Below are 22935 nucleotides of genomic sequence, written 5' to 3'. Positions count from 1 at the left end.
TTTTCAGAAGAGGCCTGTCTGCTAATGATTCATTTAACAATATGTTTGATTTTGCTGGAGATGCTAGGATATGCACAGTGATCCTAATTTAGTCCTCATCAGAGGATTGGGAATGTGGAATGTTACATGTCCTGACTTCGGGCTGTCAGTGTGTACCTGCTTGCTAGACAGCACATTATTGCTGGCAAGCGTGCAGCTGTGAATACGTTCCCATTGCTTTGCTGGTTGTGCAGCAGTAGTTTGTCCTTGCTTGGTGCTGAGCCCTATCTGTGCTTTATTGTAATGACAGTCTGCTGTGCAAAAGGAGGAACTCTGTAGGATGTGCTGCCTCAGGCTTTTGACTTTTTACCCTATGGGAGCGAGAACAAACTGTAAGAAATGAGCTCCTTCCCCATCTCTGGGACATGGACTTTGGTGTAGGCCAGGCTCTGTTCTCTCCTTCCTCACCATCCCAAAGTCACCACAGTGGCATATCCATGATCACTGATACAGAGAGCTGCCATCAGATGATGTCTTGAAGCCCCCTCTCAAGACTTTTCAGCTACAATACCAGATTTCCCATCTAATCTGTGCAGGGATTAAGACTAATGTTTTATGAAAGGACCACAAAGGATGACTCCCAGAAAATGTTTTTTCTTTTTTTTTTCCCCAGCCATTTCCTACTTCTGGAAGGCAATAGTCAACTGTAGTAGCACGTAATCGCACTCTGTGGAAGTGCCTTCTGTCTTTATTGTGATAAAGATCTTTAGCTGTCTATGAAGAGCAGCTGTAAAGAAGTAAAATGCGTTTGGAGTGACTGTGTTGTTCTGTGAAGGGTGAGAAATGCAGACTGAGCTGCATTCTCATCCCTTATACCTGACACAAACCTGAAACCACTGCATTTGTAGTGACAGCAAGCACCCAGGTATGTATAGTTCTGGCTGGGAGCAGGAGATGAAGGTGTCATTTTCAGTGGCTAGTTAACAATACGGGAAAACTTGGCTGGTTTTCTGACCCCCTGCTCGTTCACTTTTTCCATGTAATCATTACCTCTTGATTTAAAGAGAAGATACTTGAAAAGCATCAGAGGGCAATGGTAATATCCCTGTTCAATGACTACATGTCACAAATTGAAATGTTAATATGTTTTTTAAATCACACTTTCCTGCATTTGGTCGGTCTTTCTGGTACTGCAGTGTCCTGCAGCAGCAACCCCGCAGTTTCTTTCTGTTATTTTAGATCTGTGCCTCATTCATCATGGATTTTGAGGAATTGGAGTGGGGTGTCCCATTTGCCCTCTCTGTGCTGTCAGTGTTTTTGTTACGTCCCTGCTACTGCTTCTCAGTCACATTTCTTTGTCCTCTCAGCTGGAAAGCAGCAGTAACTTTGGTCTCTTCCAGCATACAAGCCATACCACGTTTGATCATCTCTATTGCTCTATTCTTGTTCCACTACAGGTGGTTTTGAGATGAGGGTGGGTATGGGACTCCAGAACCACAAATGGTAGTCAAGATGTGGTGTTTGAGAGCGAAGGCCAGAAGAGCATGCCTTGTTCAGTGTGGCACAACAAAGTTGAAGGGAGGGATGATTGCTGTGTGTAAGTACTTCAGGGAGTATAAATATCAGAGGAGGAGAAAAGTTATTTAAGGTAGCGGGCAAAGTTGGCATAAGAACAAGTACAAACGTACCATAAATAAATGTAGTCTGGAAGTAAAGTTTCTGGTCATTGTTCGTGGTCTGAAACAGCACACAGGCACATACAAAAAGTAGATGACAGTGGTAAAAAGGGTGTTAGATTCTTAGACATAACCTGTGTTTTAAATAATGAAAGGCCATGATATTAGTCTGTCTCTCAGTCTCTCCAGATCTGGAGCCCATAAAGGTCCTTAGGCAGGTTTCTAGCAAGGAAACGTTTTCTTTCTTCTTTCTGTTTTATGTTATGTATGCTTGGAAGGGAAGAAAATCTATCCGTTTCTAATAATAGAGCTTTAAGAGTGGCTTCTGTTTTATGAACATATATGTAACAGCATACCCTGCATCAAACATCTATGTGATGGTTTAAGTTAATGGTTTAAGAATCAGTGAATGCAGCAAATTGAATGTAAGTAGAAATTAGAAAAAGAAGCATGAGTTCAAGAGATTTGATAAATTTCAACTTGAAAAGGAGCTGTGGTTTTTCAGAAGTTTTGAGCATTGTTTTACATCTCATTTTCATTACATTCGGAGGAAGAGGTGCTAGGTGGACAAAGAACATTCTTGAAAACCTTTGAATAAATACTTCCAGTTTTTACTTGCTTGCTTACTAAGAATTCCTACCATAGCTCCTGCTAGGCCAGCTCCACCCAGAGCAGCGAGAGCACAGAGGTGCTAGTTACAGCAATTAGTGCTTTAACCTGAGCCATGTCTGAAGCAGATCTGAGCACGCAGAAATGGCACAACATCAAAACAGCATCAGTTCCAGGAGCCTGCCCGGGGGCTACCACCAGCAAGGCTGCATTCCTAATAGTGGTGGGAAACCTGTGCCAAATTCCCCAGGACAGGCTGGCCTTGGATGTTGAGGTACTTCCTGCAACAGTAGGAACATCTTAAAAGATAAATACTGACAATGAAAAACATGCATTTGAAAACTGAAGTGAAAACTCAGTCTTGTGTCGGAAAATAACTGGGAAACAGAAGAAAAAAGATGACGACACCGGAAGAGTTCAGAGTTGTTGGTTGGAATTTGTGTTCTTTCTGGTTGTGATTCGCACTGAGTCTTACTTCAGTTGTGCAGATGCCACAGGGGCAAGAAGGGAACTGAGACTCGTGTTTGTCCTTGCCAGGCACCAGTGTGAAGGTGTCTGAAGTGATCTTAGGCAGCACTGCCTGACCCGTGCTTGGTGTCAGCAGCAGTTACAAGTGCCCAGAGTGTACAAGATTTGTGTATGCAAACGTGTGTGTTAGTTATCCTTTTTGATAGAAAGCCTTGACTATTAAGTCCTTCTTTTACAAGTCAGGCAATTCTTAATATATTATCAGATGCTAATAAATCCTCTGCCAGAAAGTAACTTAGGTACAGAAGAAAATCAGGATGATCATCAATTTAGACTTGTTCTCCTCTTTTCTGATTTCAGTTTTGTTTGGAATAAGAGATTTAAATAACTGTGAAGAATTTTTGTTCTTTTACACTGTAAGGGACAGTAGTTGCCACATGGTAGAGAGCACCAACATTGATTCAGACAGGTGCCCCAGTTCTGGCTCCCGTTAAGAAGCGAAACCACGTAGCTGAGGTTGGGGGGATTTTTTCTTTTCTTAAGGGGACTTCCCACTGTAGCTGTAGGCATACAGAACTAAGTCCTTTCCCTGCTGACTCTTTGGGAGCTGGAGGAAACCTGATGCACCAGAAGTGAGGACTCCTTCAGGTACTTTGCAAAGGAGTTCAGAGTTGCTGATGCTGTCGGGAGCTTGTGTGAAATGCCTGCTTTCCTGGAGGCAGCTCCTTGCCTGGCTTGTTTATTCTTCTGAGCACTGCTTCGATCTCTTGCAAACATGAGTTCTTGAGATGGATCTGTTTCTGCAGTAACTTCACACAGGCCAGAGGAGTTTCAGGGTTTGGTGTGTGCGTATCACATGTAACGTGCCCAAAGAGCTTCGCTGCGTGTTGCCTCGGTGTTAGTCTAAAAGCTTTGCCTGGTGACTTGACAGATTATTTCTCACCTCAAGAGGCTGTACTTGAAATATTGTGTCCCTTCAGGGAGTAATTATAAATAGCAAGGAACTTGAATGAGCACCTTCTTAATCTTCCATCTTTGACTTAATATTTTCCCTTCTTATCAACTCCCAGCCACTTGCTTTGAAATTTGACCGATACCTTTATGTGATTAATACATCAAACAGGTAAATTAGAGCCGTTTTGGCTCAGAGTAGAAATTTGAACAGTTTGGAAAAAATGAACAGGCATCTCTTTTTTTTCGAACCGTGGATTTCAGAGTATCATACTGGAAAATTTATGTGTTCTTCCCCATTGTCATTCTTCCAACATATGCGAGGATATTCAGTAACATGAATTTTTCTCACTGAGGTCTTGACTGCCATTTTTCAAGATAGCTGCTTTCTCTTTCTTTCATGACAGCAGAAGTGCTGATGAAAACTGCTGTAGCCATAAGACCTTTTTTGAATGTGGTGGATGTGAACTGGGTTGATGGGTCTAAGATTGTCACTAGGAGCCTGGCCACCTTCGTTGCTGGATTGGCCAGCAAAACAAAAATCTGAGATTGGGATCTGATTAAGTATTCAAGCATTCTTGTGTTCTCCCCCGCCCCAACATTAAAACCATTCAAGCTTTAAGTTACAGATCTGAGATTTAATGGTTCTGTTTCTGGATCGAAGCACACTGGCAGAGCAGTGTGGAAGGTTTGTCATTCCGCAGTGTGTGCTGCGCAATTACGGACATTAATCCTGCGTGCACTTTTCAGAACAAAATTGAATTGTATGTTCTGTCCCTGAGAAGATGGTTTCCTTTTAGTTCCATAGCACACTGAAATTAAAGTCTGCTGAGAATATAAATGAGGTCTTGTTTCAACTTCATGACATTCCTGCAGGCACTAGTAGACCAGATTCCAGGCACAGAAGTGCTCTTTCTGAAAATCAGCAAATCTAACAAAAGAAGTGGAGGAAGTCTGATGAAAGCTAAGCAGCTTTGCAACTTAGTCTAGTGTTGTTGCTTGTTTCTGTCCTGGATGTTTCCCTACAAACCCAATTCAGGTCTGTAGGTGATAGCTGAGCACCTGTGCTCTCATGGGGAAAGCTGTCCTTCAGCTCTTTATTTGCTTGCATTTCAGCACACCGTTTGGCTCTCGTTGTTGGGGTTTGGTCTCTAGATTTGAAAGCTGCTGCCAGATTTTGGACACAAGTGTCTCAGTGAGAGGATTTTGTGCTGTGTGGCAAAGGCACCGAGCCACTTCAAGGAAAGCAGGTTGCATATTCTGGTTAATCCACTATTTTAGCTAGCAGCCCTCCACATTTGCATGCTCCTCCACAGCGTGGCAGTCATTTCTTATCTTCTTAGGAGCCTACTTCACTAGTTTTTGCATTTACTGGCAGAACATGGCTCTTGGAGATGAATTGTGCTATGGGAATGCTTCGTGATAGAAGCATTTGTGGAAGAAGGAAACGTGGCAGGATTTCCCTCGTTTCCCAGCACGTAGTTCCATCATGCCATGGCTTTTCCCGTACAGAGTGCGTTCACACCTTCACATCTCAGGTGCTGCTGGGTTTGTGGATGTCTGCCTGTTCCCACAAATCTGATGCTGTGAAAGTAGAAGGCCTCAGTGATGTAGCAGTATGTTCCCAAGATGCGGTGGTTTCACATAAATGTGATGTTTCAGTATGCTTTCAGTGGTCTTGTTATATTTGTAAGATGACATAGATGACATGGTGGCTTTTTGTTTTTTGTAGGTGTTTTTTTTTCTTTTTTTATTTAATCTCTGAGAAAGACTGAGTGAGTTACCAGCATCACATCGGCCTGCGCTCTTGGTGTTCTGTGTGTTCCTCCTCTGCTATCACAGAATCACAGAACTGTAGGGGCAGGGACCACTAGATATCACCCTATTCCAACCCCCCTGCCAAAGCAGGCTCCCTAGACCAGGTTGCTATGCTGTAATAGCCCAGGGTTGTGCTGTGAAGAGTTGTACAGCCCTCACCTTCGCTTCCATTTGTTGGATACTGGTTAGAAGGTGTGGGCATTATGTGGAGGGAGCAATCAGTGCTATTATTTCTTGAATTAACCTTATTTGATTCAGGGTTGATATATCAGACAGGATTCTGGTGATGCGTCTGGTGACTACTCTTACGTTGGGTAGTAGGAGGTGCTAAGATGATGACACTGGATGGATATTTGAAGACAAAAAGAAGGCTCTCAGAACATCTCTGACAGCGTTGAGAATGACTGAGATAGTGGCCAGAAGTCTTGAGAAATGTATTCTGAAATTTGCCCAGATCCAGCAGTCAGGCTCATACTTCATGTGAACAGACATTGTGCCAGAATAGCAATCCTTAGAAAGCAATAGGGTAACTACCTTACCCTGGTGCAGGACAAGATGTGACTCATAAACATCTCAGTGGGGTTACAGAAACATAACCAGTGGCCTGCAGAAAGCAGCAGCAGCTCAAAACACAAGATGTGGTGTTTTTTTTTTTTTTGAGAACTTGCATATGAGCCAATTTTTATGTTTTTTTTCCCCACAAATTGTTTCCACTTAAGTATTTTTCTAATACCAGCCAAATGCACTACTCTATAAAGATACATAAGAAGCTTCTAGGGATAGTTGTATCAAAGATACACTTGTACTGCATTAAAAAATGTTTTACTTCAAATCAAGAAACACAGGATTGTAAATCGTAGATGATTCTTGTGGGTCCCTTCCTGCTCAGGATGTTCTGAACTCCAGTGTGTGACTGACACCACAGGTTCTGTTTAGCACTGAGCATGGATAACAGGAGCTGAGATCTGTCGGTCCTGGAGCAGCTCAAGAGCAAGTAGGCAGAGTGCAGGGGTGGTGGTAGTCTCACTTTCCCCCACGTTGGTTTTACTACTTAAGGATATTTGCATGAGAATAAAATCTGGTTCTTTGGCACTCATCTGCTCCTGCTGTTTATTCTTCGCTTGAGGTTATTGTCTCAGTTTGTGACAACGTAATTGGTTTCTGTGGAGAGGATTATGATATTGACTTATATATGAGTTCAGGTGAGGAGCAATCAGTGCCAGCAGTTCAGAATAGAAAGTACTCTCTGTTTGCGTGCAGCTCTCACTAAGGCTAGCTCAGCAGTTCAGTTAAAGATGTTATTTATTACTTCTATCACACACATTATTACATCGTGCAAGGCTGCGGTGTGGACGCAGTCACACCAGTACAGGCATGGCTGGGGCTGCTGTTTACTGAACTGCTGTAAACTGTGCCAGGACTGTCAGTGTACACTGCTAGAACTGCTCGCACAAGGGTTGCTTGCTGCTTGCTGTAATTTAGTGTTCTCTGGTGTATACAGGCTGTGAAAGGATCATGCTGGAAAATGCTCTCTTAATAGTTCTTTCTGTGTATTAAATATATCTGTGAATGGTTAGCTGCTCTTGTACAAGATGAGATTTGCAGAGAGCAATTACGATCAGAAGAGTTCATAAATATGTTGTTCTCCTGATTTGCTAGTTTATATCCTATCCTATGTGATTATTATTTTTTTTAAGTGTTAAGAGTTTAAGCTCTACAAAGTTTAGCCAGGATCTGAAAATCACTCTGTGATCTTGGTGTGTGAATCCTCCTGCTCGTAGAGCCATAAAATCACAGCGTGGTTGGGTTGGAAGGGACCTCAGATCCCCCGGCCCCACCTCTGCCATCAGCTGGCTGTCCCCCCAGCTCAGGCTGCCCATCCGTGGGCTGCACCTGCAGGGATGGGGCACCCACAGCTCCGGGCAGCAGTGCCAGAGCATTGCAGCTCATTTGCCACTTGTGTAGCTGGATGAGGCTGAGTGGAGTGGGCTCCCAAGGTGGATGAGGAGTGAGGATCAGCACATGATGCTGGTGGGCCGAGTGAGTGTCATGAGCAGTAGGACACGTTGTGGGTGAAGAGTAGGATGAGCTATGTCAGGATCTAAGTTGCTGTGAGTTGTATTTTACCGTGGTGGATTGACCCTGGGGGATGTGTTCCAGTTCACTCTCTTTTCCTCATCTAGGTGTCAGGCTGTGGGCAGGTGTGGGACTGGGCATCCTCATGGTAGCTGTTCTGGAAGCACCAGCACTGCTGCAAGCATGTTGCTTACTCTTGCTTCCTATCTTCAAGCTCTCCTTCTCAGGCCTGTACTGAGATGTGCATCCCCCCTTTCCTCTCCTCCAGAAAACATAGATTCTGTTCTAACCTTGTGATTTGGAAAGCCAAGGCCTTAGGCACATGCCTTTCATGCCTGGGCTTTCATCTGCTCCAGCTCTGCCTTGTGTGCAAACACAATGGAGGGAGAGAAACCCGAGGAGACACGGAGCTCGCTGACGGGGATGCCTGGCTCCTGGCATCGCGGGACAGCACCATCGCTTCCCATAATGTGTTGGTTGGCAGGAGGACAGCAGCACAAACAAGAAATGGGCATTTAACGTGTCCACAATGAGGAAGGGACATCGTTACGCGATGCACTTGGCTTTATGAGCAGCTTTCTGTCGATGTGTTAAAGTTTGGCTGAACTTTGTTGCATAGAGCAGGGCCACGAGGCTGTGCGGAGGCACAGGGCGGTGTGTTTGTTTGTGGGGCCACGTGGTGACCAGGGCTGGGGAACGGAGCTGGAACTCATTTGGCAGAAATCCTGATGCAAAGACCATTAGGTCTGCTGCTTTATGGCTTCTTGGTTGCTCAGCACATGCAAATATTTAATCTCATGTTTAATTCGACGGTGTGGGCGTAGGAGCCGGAGGCGAAACCCTAACAACTTGAATGGAATCGGGATTTCCCCTGAAAGCAAGGCCCAGAAATCCAATGGGAAATGTAATTCCCAGCGCTCCCATTCGGGCCTGGCCGCCCCGACCCTCGGCGCTGAGCTGCCCGTGGTCGGCGCTCCGGCAGGGCAACGGGGCGGCCATCTCAGCCCGGGCAGCGGTGCGGGCTCGAGCAGCACGCTTCCCCCGGAGCGGGGCTCGGCAGCGGGAGGCTCCCAGGCCGCTCACGGCCCGGCTCCTTTGTCTCCACGCTCCGGCCCGGCCCACCCGCAGGCCCCGCTCCCCGCGGATCCCCGCCCGCAGGAGCCGAGGCCCGGGCTCGGGGCTCGGGGTCGCTGCCCCGCCGAGCGGCCGCGCCGTCCCCGCTGTCCTCGCGGAACGGCTTTGTGCGAGCGGGCCGCGATTGGCCGCGGCGCCAGGGCCAGCCCCTTCCTGGCTGCCTGGCATGAATATGCACGGCCCCCTTCCTCCTCCTCCTCCTCCTCCTCCTGCATGTGTGTGTGTGTGTGCGGGGAGCGGGGCTCCGCCAGCAGCGCCGCTCCAGCCATGTCAGCTCGGCTCCGCCTGGGCCCACCATGAGCCATGGCCATGTCTGCGAGCGCCGACGAGGAGGACTACGAGTCGGAACCGGAGCCCGAACCGGGACCGGGGCCCGAGACGGGGCCGGAGCAGGTCCGGGGCGGGCGGCGAAGTTTGCAGCGGGAAGGGAGGGGAGGAGGCCGGGCCGGGCCGGCAGCGGGGCCCGGGAACAATGTGGGGCCGGCAGCGGGCCCGGCTCGGCCCGGCCCGGGGAGAGCGGAGGCGCCGCCGCGGCCCCGGGCGTGTCCGCGGGCCCCGGGTGGGAGCGGGGCCGGGCCGGGCAGCCCACGGGGCCCGGAGGGGCGGGGGGGGGGTCGCGGCCGCCGTGGGGTGTGGGTCGGGTTTTGTAGCGGGCTCCTTCGGAGGGCTGCGGGACTTAGGGCTCTGATGCCGGGTCCCGGCGCCTCGTGCTGGGCCGGGTCGTGGGCAGGATCGTGCCTGGGGATGAGGGGTGTGGAGCGGAGCGGAGGATGCGCCTTAAGGTGGAAAGAGAACTTTCATTACTACTCGTGGGGTTTATTTTCCTAAGGTTTTCCTTTCCCTTTGGGGGGAAGGAGAAAAAACTTTCTGGATTTATGGAGTAATCTGTGAAAAATAATCCGGAACATATGCTCTAGATTGAGTAGTTTACTCTCTGAGAACTACCTGAGCAATTGGAAACGTGCTAAGAATAGGATTAAACACGCGCATGCAATTTAACAGCAAACTCAGTTTTTTTGTTTATAATTCAAGGTGTTTTGCTCCTTCAGGTTGTGTCATCATTTGCTTCTAGGGACAAGTTAGTGCGTAGGCTGGGTGCTCTGTCTGTTCCCCAGACCCCACCTCGCTCCTAGCACTTCATCTTGCATTGTCCCAAGGGATCCGAGCTGGAAGTTTGGCCGTGGTGTGCTGAGGGCACGGATCCACTATGGACACGGAGAGATGGAGCTGTGCTGTGCTATCAGCTCGGGCTGGGCAGGTCCTGGGGGGGTCACCTCACTGAGGGCTCCTCTGTGTTCTGTGGGTGGTGTGAGCACGCAGGCTGCTTTGCTCCTCAGCTCCCAGCCCCTTCCCTTCCTCAGACTTTGTCCCTCGCTAGGCCTCTTCCATTTGCTTCCCAATTCTGGTGTGTAATTCCTGTATAGCTTTTTAAAGAGCTAAGGGGTCGAGGAGCAGTTTAGCCTCAGCTGCGTTACACCAGCTGTGAAATCACTGTGGAAGGTGCAAGTTCTTGCTGGAGGAATTTGAGAGATTTTTTTGCGTTGCGGGATTCTTTGTTTCATCCCAAACTTGAGGCTTGATAGACTTTTATATCTAACAGACATTAACACGAGAAAGCGGAGAACGTTCCTGTGGAATTCCTGAACTTTAATTACAGCCCTGTGACCTGTGCAGCAAAACCTTGTGCAGTGCTTTTCTTTCCCTTTGTTTAAAACACTCTAGGTGGTGCAGATCCGAGCGTGGCTCCAGCTGAATTTTCATACGAGCCTGCTTTACCACGTGCAGTCTCAGTGCCTTCTGCCCAGGACGGTGGCTGCTGCTCTGCGGTGACGTGCTGGGTGTGTGGCAGGTGAACACCAGCTCCACAGCTGTAGCTCAGCAGCACAACGTTGGTGTGTGGTAGGAGCCCTGGTGTTGTCACTCCTGGTTTCTTCCAACTTCCACCTTCAGCCTGTCCTTTTTCCCTTAGTCCATGGCTAAGCTGAGAAGGTCAGGACTCATGTTTCTCAGCACGGGTGTGGATAGGATTTACTGCGCTGTAGTCAGCACCAGCAGCGGGCTGGGAGTGCGAGGGCCGGGGCACATGCCCTGACCTGCTGGGCTGCTCGGGGTAGGATACAGCAGAGTTTGTGACAGTGACAGTTCCTCTAGCGGAGCTGTGTATGTAAACAGAGTGAGAAGAGTTCCCAGGCAGCAGTGGTGGAGTTTCTTCCAAGCAGCAGTGAGAAGAGAAGCTGTACTTGTGCGAGGTGCCCCAAGTCTGTACAGTTTGCTGGTGTCTTTTTCAGAGCTTCTGCTTTGGATGCAGCTTATCTACAAAACCATATTTTTGCTGATAGATCTTATTCCATCCTCCAGGCCTAACTTCTACCTCCTCACCAGTATAGGAAAATAAACGGGGGCACTTGCATTGGTGCTGATGTACAGGTTTATCGCACCCATATCACAGCGTGGCTCTGCTGGCAGAAAAGCTGCTGAGTGCCACTAATGCACAGGCAAACCTGCGAGGTACAAACTCTTCCACTGACTTATGAGAAATGGCTCTGTTTCTTCAGCAGAGGAGCACTGTGTGGTGACCCAGTGGTGGTCCTTGGGAGCTACAGGAGAGGATGAAGGTTTGTAGGTAGGAATCGGAGATGGGGACATCTGGAGAGGCTTGGTCCTGTTTGGGGGACAGGGCAGTTGTGCTGCTTTCCCCTGCCCTGGTGCTTGCTGCTTACTGGTGGGCTAGGACACCTCCAGCATGGCAGGAACATGTGTGACGTGGCCATTGCCACCAGGGGAAACTGCACATCTCTTTTGGGCAGATAGCTGTAGTCAGACATTAACTCTGTGGTGTTGGCTTACACTCTTCAGCTGTACAGTTTTTAAGGATGTTATTGACATCAACATGATTTTTGCTGCCTCAAACTAGCTTCCTTCTCATCACCACTGAATTCCTGCAGTCATATCACCCTGTTTGTTCTTCCATCTCTTACTAGGGTTTCTGTAAATCATTGAAGAGATCGAAGGGCTTCATGCTGAAGAGTTGTTGGCTGGTCTGAGCTTGTCTAGGGAGCAGGGAGCCTCATCCTCCAGAGCTTTCCCCTCATTGGAGTCCAGAAAAGCTTCTGCTCACCTCTGATGTGAGGCAGAGAGGCAAAGAAATAATAGACTGGAGACAGTGCCCAGTAGCAGTCCAGTTCCAGCCTGTTGAGGTTTGTGTTCTAGCAGACAGCAGTTAGGAATCGTAGGTTAATGTCACTTTTTCTGGGATTTGTTTATCAGTTGTTAGGGAAAAAAAAATTGCCAGTAATTAAATGTATGTATGCTGATTTCATTAATACAGTTGCATTGGTATGCAAAGCTGTAAAAGGTCTAAGCACAGGACCAGCACTCTTGAAGTCCCAGGTCCTCATCACTTTCGGTGCTGATATTACTGTGTGGACTTGGTCAAACTGCAGCAAATCGGCATAATGAGAATCTGTCCATGTGTTACAGCAGGAAACCATCCCCATCCTGCAGGTGGAAGGGAAGTACTCATGCGGCACAGCACCTTGAAGCAAGGAAAACTGCAGCTGTAGGGTGTCTTGGAGGGATGTATGCCGCAGATACGTAAGCTGTTTGATCGTACTTGGTCAGGGTGTGAAGCACTTTGGGGTCTTGCAGCACTGACTCTGTGCGTGCCCCTGGATTTCTCTGGAAGCTGTGATATGGTGCTGCTGGCAGCAGTTGGGTTCCTGGAGTGAAACATGCCAAGGCCGCTTGCAGGAGAGCTGATTTCTGGGCTGTACCATTTGTCAGCCTTGCTCTTGGAGCCTCCTGGACTGTCTCCTGTTGTCAGCAGACCTTCATCTATGTGAAGCTGCTTGGTGACAACTCCAGCAGAGCCCCTCAGTGCTGGGATAGTAGTTGGGGAGCATTGGCACCCACTTTGTGATGCTTTTAACAGCTGATAACTCTTTAAGTGTTGTCTTCAAAGATTCTTTTGGTACATTTTGCTAAGTCAGGGATCTTTCAGGTTGTTCTTTGCAACTGTGAAGGTCAGAAATATGCTGCTGTAAACAACGAAGCTGTGATTCTGTTGCAGTAAGCACTGTTCTTCCCTTAGTGCCTCTGCTGCCTCCAACCCGGGTCTGGGTCCTGAGCAGATGCTCACAACTGCTGTGAGGGTGTTAAAGTACCAGTAAGCGAGCAGCAAGAACTGGCAGCACTTCCCTTCTGCTCAGAATAAGTTGAAACTGTGATACCTAGTCTTACTCCCACATCTACGCAGCCTTGTCCAAGGGCTTGAGTCGTTGATGGCTGCTTCCCCCAGCAGTAGTCCATCTGGAGCACAGTTCACATTGGGGTTGGAGCTCAGCACTTCGGAGAGATCAGTTTGCAAATCTTTCCCCATCCCTATCGGAGGAGTAAGAGGGTAATCCCAAATTCATTGCTGATAAACAGCTTTGTAGTTCAGAGCGTATTACATCTTGTGGCTGGGCAGCTGCCACTCTCTGGCTGCTGTGGTAAACCAGCCTGGGACTTTCTACCATGGCCTGTTATTCATGGGGCAGCTCTGTCCTGGGAGGGCTTTGAATTGCTGTGCAGAAATGGGAACAGCCACCAGGGAACTTTACCAGGTTACCTGCCGGGGCAGCTAGATTGTAAACCCGCGGTCTGAGCTGGAAATCCCACAGCATCTCTTCCCTCACATTGACTTGGAATTCATCTGGCTGTCTGCCACGTGCTAAATAAACCCCAAGTCATGTTGGAGGCTCCTTCTTTCCCCTTGAATCCCAGCCCCTTTCTGGGATAGCAACCCACAGGCCGTATTTCTGCTGTTGGAGCCCCTTGAAACTGGATACGAGTGGGAATTCCTGCTAGGCCCCTCCAGCCTCGCTGGCTGGGACACCCTGGGCTGAGGGCGGGCTGGCTGGGAGCTGGCTGCTGCTCAGCTTGCTCAGACCCAGCTGGGGCAGTTGTTGCTGTTTCCTAATGGGTGATGAAGAGGGCTGGGTAGGTGTGTTGCATAGAGTGGGACGGAGATCTGCCTGCCTGCTTTCTGCTGCTTGCTGATTTTTAAGGAACTGTGAGTCGTGCTTTGGCTTCGGGCTTATTCTTCTACCTCTGGCTTCCTGCTTTTTTAATTTCATTTTTTATGTTTTGATCAGGATTCTCAAATTCCACGCTCAAACAGTGCTTTTTTACTGCTTGTGTCTTCCCACTCACCTGGTGCTTAAGATGTAGTCCTCAGGATTAGGTCTGGGCTCTTGGTACTGTGGCAGAGCCAGGATTTGCCTTTCGTCTGGGAAGGGTACTGAGTCTGAATTTTCCTTGAGAGATTGCATTTAAAAAAGCCCATTCTGATGGCATCGCAAGGTATTTGTTGCTTTAAAAGAACTAATCGTGTTTAGACTTAGTGGGAAGGAGTCAAGGACTCATGGAGACATCTGCGTGCCGTTGATGGAGAGGAGCTGCCTGGGTTGTTGTGTGTATTTCAGTTTAACTTACTCCCTTTGGTTCGTTTTTCTCATTTCCTTTGCCAGTGGAGGCTCTAATAGAGACAGCGGAGGGGTGATTCATGCTGAGGAAGGAAATTATCTCTTATCTAGGTGCTAAGCCAGTCCTGCCAGCGCTGACTTTATCCTTGAGAGGCTGCGATGTTGGTCTAAAAGGCAAATATTTATTCTTTAGAGTGTCTGAAATTGATCTGAAATCTGTGTGTCTGGTGTAGCTTCCGATGGGAAGCCGCACCTCTGTGCGTTCACATAGCACAGCGGGATCCAGCTTGTTCTGGAGGAGTGCAATTAAAACTTGTAGAAATGTGTGTAATGTTGGCGGCAGCTGAGCAGTTTTTTCTCCCACCTCGGTCACAGTGGGCAGGGTTACTGTACAGTAGGACACTTCAGGAAGCTTTCACTGTGGCAGGTGGAATGTTTTCCTGGCCCTTTCTTTTAAAGGCTGCAGTGGAAATTGTGCATGGCTTCCTATGGTCCACCTCTCCCCCCTCAGTGTGTGCATACCCAGAATGCAGCACAAACAGAAAGTGAAACTGCTGAGACTGTGCTTTGTGTGCTGAGATGCACAGAAAGTGGGAAAGGTGTACCAGGACCAGCACACATGAGCTCTGTGTCCCGTGGTTGTCATCTTCATAGCGAAAGCTGTCAGTGGTAAGAATGAGCCAAGCCAGTTTCTGCATAATTATCTTCAGACAATTAGTCTGTTAGGGATATTTGACTTGAGATATACGTTCTTACGCTGAACAGGGAATTTCTGATTAGAACATGACCATTAGATAAGTACAGTGAGTATGCTGCAGTTAACCTAATTGTTTAAATAGTTTTCTATAGGTTCCTTTAATTTCTGCCTTAAAAGTCATTGAATTCCAGACCTGGGATGCCCTTTCTGAACGGCATCAGTTGGTATTCTGGCTTGGAGTACTCATCAGTATTGGATATGAGGGTGATTATTTTGTAAAGTTTTTGTAGCATTTGTGTTTTATTTCCTACTTTGTCACTTGGCAGCAGTTCATACTTTCCCTTTTCTTTAGGGAGGTTGCTGTGACTCGAGCTGCTGTTGCTGAATGTTGCCCTGCTGTATCTAGCCTCTGAATTACTTTTGCTGTCTCCTTGGACTCTTCCATTTCTGAAGGAGGAAAGCAAACCTTGTGGCTAACCCGAGCACAGTGCTGGGTTGACCTAAGCCAAGCATGCCACGTGGGACTTGGACCTGTGTTGATTTGTGCGTAGTTGGTGCCCTCCTGTTGAATTGGGCTTGTGTTAGGTTTGGCATCTCTCACTGGGGCCTTGATTTCTTCTTTTTCCAGCACATCTTTTCCTCAAAAGGTAATGGAATTCCTTTAGCTGCAAGGATGATTGTATGCATCTGCTGGGCATTAGCCATCTGCGTGTGTCTGATACATCTGTCAGTGCTGCAGCCACGATGCGCACGGCTCCTGTCGAAGGAATTTCTGTTGTTCAGGTGGTCAGTGGGCTGTGCACTTAACCTCGTATGTCTGGCTCTTTCAGAACAGGGCAGTAGGACGGCCCAAAGGGAAGCTGGGTGCTGCCTCTGCAGTGAAGCTCGCAGCTAACCGGACCACGGCCGGAGCACGCCGCAGGAGGACGCGATGCCGCAAGTGCGAGGCGTGCCTGCGGACAGAGTGCGGCGAGTGTCACTTCTGCAAAGACATGAAGAAATTTGGGGGGCCTGGCAGGATGAAACAGTCCTGCATTATGAGACAGTGTATCGCAGTAAGTAAACCTCCCTTGCAGTTCTTTTGGAGATTTCTTTCTTGTACTTGCATCTGGTGACAAGGTGTGGAAACGGGGGCTCCTTGCTGTGGAGGTTCTGAAGTGCGTTGGGCAAAACAATGTAACCTGTACTCCTGCAGTTCAGATGATCTCTTCTCCCCATCACTTTCAACCTACCCCAAAATTTCAAACCAGAGCATTCCTAAAATGTACTTACAAGGCTTCCAATCTCAGTAATATGGAAGGCAGATGTGGAGATAATCAGTAAACCAGAAATTAGCACTCAAATCACACTGAAATTCTGGGATTTGGGTGAGGAGGGGAAGAGTGGGAAGCTCTGATTAGAAGGAGAAGAGGCCTTTTTGGTTAGGGCCTCTGAAATTCCTGAGAAGAACCGCTTTGCAATCATCTTTACCATCTTAGTTGCTTTTAACCCCTTAAGATATGGAGAAATCTTTAACTGGCATCCTTCAAGATTTTGTCATTGGTGGCCCAGGGCTACTTGGGGTGTGAATTTCAATTCATTTCCATTTACCTAGGTATATGTGAAGGGCTTTGATGGAGAGGAGCCGGAGAGCCATCTCGCCTGGCATCCTGTCTCCCTCAGGGGCTGGAAGGGGCTCCTGGGAGATGCTGGGTGTCAGAACAGGGCATGCAGGTAGTCAGAGACAGTTTCCTGGGCTGCTGTGATCCATCGCTCAGAAGATTCTCGAGTCATAAGAGAGAGCTCTGTATTTAACACATATTGACAGATTAGTCTTCCATGAAGTTCTGAGTCGTTGCTTTCGTATCGGCTCTCACTGAGCTTCTCCTCAGGCTTTTGGTCCACAGTGTTCTCATTCAAGGGGAAAAATTAACATTAGCTTTTCTCTTAATTCTTTGGGAAGGTCATATTTGTAGTGTTTTTGGAGGTGTTTTTCTGTTTGCTTTTAACAAAAGGAATGTTGTGTATTCATAACTGAAATACTATGCTGATTTCTCTCGATTTAGTCCTGTTACAGTTCCTTCCACTTAATGTTTTTTTTTATTTAATTCTGATGAAGAAACTGAAACGGTGGCATTAAATGGCTTGAGTCAGGTTTTAAAAGATGATAAGCACTTGGAGTTTCCAGTAGTTACTCCTGGTTACTCACACCATGTCCTGTGCCAAGCCATGCAGTGCTCTTGACAGAGGATTGGATTCAGCTCTCCTGGATCTTTTAGTAAAGTACATAGAATATCTACCTTTTCACAGAGTGCTTTTGCAGCTCAAGTGTCTTTTCTTTGAACACTTGATTTCCTGGAGCGTGGCATGAATTGAACAGCGTGGATGAAGAATTTATTATTCTCCAGGGGAAGGAATAGTGAAATTGTGCTGCCTTTTTAGTTGAGAGATTACGTTAGGGCTGCAGCGTGCTGCCTTGTCCTGACTGATGCAGGAAGCTTTCACAGGAAGGTGTTTGAATCTTCATAAGGCTGAGCCTTTTGGAAAAGATGAACTTGGTTCTCTTCTTCCTCTCTCTTCTTAGGAAAAAATATTTTTCACTTGATATCTGCAGTTTTTATTTCCGGGATTTGTGTTTGCAGCACGGAACTTTGTAGGCAGGGTTCTCCGATTCCTTGTCCCACCCTTGCATGTGCTCCTGAGGTCTGTGTGTCCTGTGTGTGCTCTCCTCAGTGTAAACAACAATGGGAGTGCTGCAGACTTTCTTACAACAGCAAAAGGGTAGAAAAAGAACAGGTTGAACTCTTGTAATTTTTAATCATGCCTTATGTTTATATGAGCAATCCTGTTGTCTTTACTCTTGTCCATTATGTTTTCTAATAGTCACAGTAGTAATATATTGTGGTACACATCCAACAGCTTCCAGCTAAAGGAAGCCACCAAAGCAAGGCTCTGTGAAAGTAATGATCTCCTCAGTTCTGGGATTGTGATTTCCTCTGGTTAATAACATCGACAATATTAACTAGACACAGACTTTCATTAAACTCCAAAGCCTTAAGAGAGCCTGTACTGCCATGGAGAGAACAGGAAACTCCTCTGCATCACTAGTTCAATCAAGAAGGGAAGCAGGAGTGCCTGGGATGCTTGAGGCTGTCTGCAGGGAGCATGGGGGCTCTGCTGGGAGGCCGGGCTATGGCAGCAGAGCTGCTGCTCCAGTCTGTCAGTGGGGCACAGCTAATTGGGGCACAAAGAGATTCCCTACACACCCTTGCTTCCAGCAAGAAAAGTCATGCTGTTGCTGGGATGTTTGTTCCTTGTGTGCGGGTGTAGATAGTTGTCGTGTGGGAGATTGATGGGATGGAACAAGCAGACAGAGCTGTCCCAGCTCTGGATCCCTGAGCTCCATTCTGCTTTACCTGCCAGTGGAATGGAATGCTGGGGATTCCTACTGCGTGCGTGGAGGAAGGCTGGGAATTTAATAGCGTTTGCTGGATGCTATTGAAAAGAAGGGTGGGTAAGTATTGGCATGAGAAAACGTTGCCATAGCTTGTGTCTGATGCTGGGGCTTGGGGCAGCACCCAGTGCTCTGTAGCTGCTTACCATGGTTACTTTTCCCTGTTGAAACTTCCTGAAGGGTGAACTCTTGCTACATAAATCTGATTCAGTGTGCAGTATTTCACTTGCAGATTTTATTCACTCCATCATTGAGATGATCTTGTAGGTCCTTTCCAACCTTATGAACCTGTGAGAGATCCTTGCCATGAAAAGCCACATCTATGCATCTCTGGCTACTTAACAGTTAAGGAGTTGCAGCCTTATCAGTATAATTCACATTATAGCCAGCTGCTTGTGAGGATCTTCCATTTATTTCTTGTAGTGAGGCTTGTATCTTACTGTGGCAAACCAGAAGTTGGTCCCCATTAGCACTAAGGTAGCTTTTTAATTAGACTGGCATTCAGTGCTTTGACATAGGTGATGAATATATAAGATGCTGCTGTTCCCTTTGTCCCTCAGCAGAAAACAGAAAATAACTGCAGCTGTGATGCTTTGGGAAGAGAAATTCTCTTTCTGAGTGACTGCAGTGCTTTTGCAGTGCTCTAGTTGGTAGCAGGCCCTCCTATAATAGACTGTCAGTCAGCAAAAGGTCTGTTCTCAGTCCCGTTGTAGGCTTGCCACGAGGGCTGGATGGGTCCCGTAACATCTGTCTGCCTTGCTTGTAAAACAGGGGAGCTGCCAAACTGTTAGATGGTGAAGCTTAGTGGATGTGAATAGTGATGTTCTAGGTTGCTTCTTTCCCCTCCCATAGTACTGTAGTAAAGTGACTTTTGTGCCAATGTCTGTCAGCTCACAGATTAAAGAGACCCAGACTAAAAAAAAAAAAAAAGCCATTTTCATCCCTGCAATGCCCCGTGGATTTATGCTGCTACAGGGAGGGCACTTTCCTTCCCTGAACACGTCCTGTGATGCTTGCTCTGGGTACCCATCCCCAGTTGTTACCAGTTTTTCTCGCCTTTGTTGATCTGCTGGGATGGAGCCTTCAGCAGTTTGCACAATTAAACCCTGTTTATCTTCTCTTTGGAATGAAAATACTGTAAATGCATCTTTGAATTCTTCTGTTCCCATGTGTCTTATGTGCCCTGATCAAGACTTCCTTCTGATATGTGTAAACAGCCGGTGTTGCCTCATACTGCTGTATGTCTGGTGTGTGGAGAAGCTGGGAAAGAGGACACTGTGGAAGAGGAGGAGAGCAAGTTTAATCTCATGCTAATGGAATGCTCCATTTGTAATGAAATAATACACCCAGGATGCCTTAAGGTGAGTGAAAGGATGTAATACCTGTTGGAAACAAACAAACAAAAAGATTTAGTACCACCTGAATGTAGAAGCAGGGCACGGAAATTAGGAAACTTTCACGTTTTTACCTTTGGGAGCTGAGGGAGCCCAGAGTTGGTGTGAGAAGCAGGATGGGTGGCCGTGGTGTGAACGGTCCTGTCTGGAAGGAGGGTCCCCTCTTCTGATGTGACCAGCATGCACAAAGCAAGGCAGCAGCGTGGGGTGCGTGCGTGTGCTTTATTTCATTAATTTATTGTTTCTTGTCTGAGGAAGTGTAAGGAAGTAAGGCACCTCAGTTGGAGAGCTCCAGAGGACAGAAAAATCTCCCTGTAATTTTGGATGAGTTATTTGCAGCCCTGTGTCAGCAGGGTACAAATGAGTGATTTGCTGTTGGTGCTTGTCCAGGCACAGATACACCTTTTGGTGGCAGCTACCCTTAAAGGTGGGAGCAGACATTGCAGCAGGAAGGCTGCAGCTCTGAAGAACAAACAGAGCAAGTTTCAGGCTGACTTGAGTGTTGTGAGCAGCTATTCTCTTGGTTGGTAACAGAACTGTATTTTTGAGCACTTAAAAGCCTACTTTCTCCAAAGCTGGTTGTGTCTTGGCTGCTCAGCTGTTTTCTGTTGCTGATTTGTTTATGGTTAAAGTGATTTGCCAAAGCAAATGTATTCTGACGTACCATGCCCCAGAAAGAAGCCCTTGGTCCCTCTGGGCAGGGAGATGTACTCCTGATGCAGGCCTGGGGTGATGCTGTCCCAGCCTTCCATTGCTTCTGTGCTGTACACCATGTTGCACCAAGCGACGTGTGTGTCACTTGCTGGAGCAGAAAGCAGGTAGCTGGCAAGCCAGAACTGCCCTGCAGAATGGGGTACCTGCAGCTCCTGACTCAGATGGGCTCTGAATGGGAGCTTGGCTTGCTCGGCTCTGCTTAAAGTAAGGCTTCAGGGGCTGATGGAGCAGGGGAAGGAGCTGCTCATTTCCAGTGGAACCTCAGTTCTGTCTCACAGATGCTGCTTTTCTGTTCCTTCGTCCACGTTCCCTGCACTCCCCTTCCTCACTGGCAGCACCAGCAGCCTCGTGTCCAGGTGCTGAGGACAGGGTCACTGTCTGGTGGCAGTTGAAGTATGGTTTCCTCTCACTGTCCCATGTCTGGGACCAGTTGCACAGCATGTGGGTCAGATCTGTGAGATAAGCAAGGGCTGTTTGTTCTTTTATGCATATAAAAGTTGTTCTGAGCGCTGTTTTGGTAACTAGGAACAACGTTGTTGAGGTATTTCTGAGAGTTAACAGGGGGAGATTAGCAGTTGTGCCATGTGTGTCTCGTACTTGAGTTTCTCAGTGCATCTGCTGAGCGTCCTGGTTTGATGTTACGTGTTTGTGGTCACTGGGTTTTGGCAGAGGATGACCTCGTAGGGCATCTCATAGGTCTGTCCTGTGCCGTTGCCTCAGAGCTGAGCTGGCTTTAGGGTAAGGGCTGAGGGTCCAGCTTCTTCTGAGTAGTTCCTTAAGAAAATCATCTTGGCAAGCCTTTCATAAGCCCAGTGTTGCTTCCAGAGGGAGCTACTGAGATTTTCAGAGGGATATTGCTTCTCACTGTTGCAGGGCATTTGAACTGAACCAGTGCTGATGGATTTGTCTTGCTACGAGTCAGATCCTTAGTAGCACAGGTGACCATGTGCAGTGTCTGATGCTATTCCCTTAAGAGGGAACTTTCTTCATAAGGATCCTGTTCTTTTCCATCTTCGTTAGATAGTGAGACCAGTAGAACTGGAGGACTGTTTGGGTGCACTGACAAAACAGCAGAAATGCATAAATAACAGAGAAAACAAAGTCCTCCAGCACAGCTGCTTTTCTGCCGGTGTCTTCAGGCCAGGTGTGTTTCTACCTGTGTTCCTTCAGCCTTGGCACTGCCAGGACTCACTGCTCACCCCTGCTGATGTCAGGTGGGCTCCTGGGGTCCCCGATTCCCTGGCTCACATTGTGGTGTTCAGCTCTGGAGGGCTGCCTGGTGCTGCAGGCACGTGGTGGAGGTGCCTCCCTCCGTGGCTCAGACGCCCACCTGCTGCTGGTAGCAAACACACACAACTGGATCCCACCCAGCCTAGAAGGCTTGGGACGGATTCAGTGGCAGGTCTGTTTGTGTCTGATTAGTTTGCTTACAGTTCCTCACATCTGTTCGGTTCCTTAAGCTCCTCAGAAGGGATGGAGCTGTAATGCTTTCCCTTTGGTAGCATTTGTTCTGTATTCAGTGCGGGAAATAACTTGTTCCCAAGTTGGGCTTGTGCCAGGAATTGTTCCCCTGAGGCAGAGATGTATACAACAGCTCCTGGAGTATCTTACACCTACCATGGGAAAGAAGGGTTCAAAGGCACACAGTTGTGATAAAACCAGTATTTAAATTCTGCCCACTTCATTTACTCATTTATTAACTCCAGAAGACTTGCTGAGAGAGGCTGACATGTCATCACTCCTGCTGGATGGTGAAACTCGAATGGCTGCTGTCTGGCTCCGTTCTGGAGGAAGCAGTTCCCTAAATCCCAGGGCTTGCTCCTGCACAGCTCACACGTTTTCACTGAGCTGGGAGGAGGAAGTGCTTCAGAAACAAGAAAAATCTGCAAAGCTCTGCCCTTGCCTGTTCCAGCAGCAAACTCCTGCTACTGTACTGCCAAAGCCCAGCTGTTTGTCTTGAGTGGAGACAGCAGAGCCATGTTACTACAGTAATAAAATGTTTTGGTTTTTTTTTTTCCTCAAGGCCTTTGCCTAAATACATAACCAATCCTTAAGATGTGAATGTGCCACACGTGTTTGTGTGGAGGCTCCAGTGTTCCTCCTCAGCTTCATTCACAGAAACTGCTTTTCAGGAACACCTTTCTCCCGTGTGGAACATAACAAGGGCTCCTCTGGGAGCTCTGCTTGGGCAGGGCTGTGCCTCCCCTGCAACGTGACAGCACCGAATGTGCTTTTTTCCCTTTCAAAGAGCAAAATGTCACAGTCTGTGAGACGCAGCGAAGCAACAAGCACTTCTCTTCCTTACACTGGCTGTGGGTGTGAGAAGCCCTGAGAACGTTTTCGTGTGTCCAGACCTGTGAACAGAAGTTTGCTGCTGTGCAGCTGGCCTGGCAGCCAGCGTTGAGCTGGCACGTGAGCCCAGGGCTGTGTGCATGGGGCTGCTAGCTCTGAGCTGTAAGGAGAAGTATTTTCAGGAACACTTGATTACAGTGCAGGGTGCTGTGCTTCTAAAAATGCCCGA

General features: G+C 47.8%; 1 protein-coding gene across 5 annotated transcripts in view; it reads left to right on the top strand.

Annotated features, from left to right (window-relative positions):
- Positions 1–22935, top strand: part of KDM2B (lysine demethylase 2B) — a 96429-nt gene that overhangs the window by 65452 nt on the left and 8042 nt on the right. For all 5 annotated transcript variants that reach the window (XM_065739197.1, XM_065739193.1, XM_065739194.1 and 2 more), the window contains 2 exons: positions 15704–15928; positions 19524–19667. In XM_065739197.1, coding sequence (XP_065595269.1) covers positions 15704–15928; positions 19524–19667 — 369 coding nt within the window. The remainder of the gene's footprint in view (positions 1–15703; positions 15929–19523; positions 19668–22935) is intronic.

This window comes from Cyrtonyx montezumae, unplaced genomic scaffold (assembly GCF_038088225.1).
Source record: "Cyrtonyx montezumae isolate F1298 unplaced genomic scaffold, pur_monq_1.0 scaffold_23, whole genome shotgun sequence".
Lineage (NCBI taxonomy): Eukaryota > Metazoa > Chordata > Aves > Galliformes > Odontophoridae > Cyrtonyx > Cyrtonyx montezumae.
The sequence above is the reverse complement of the archived record's forward strand: the minus strand, read 5'-3'. Positions and strand labels throughout refer to the sequence as shown.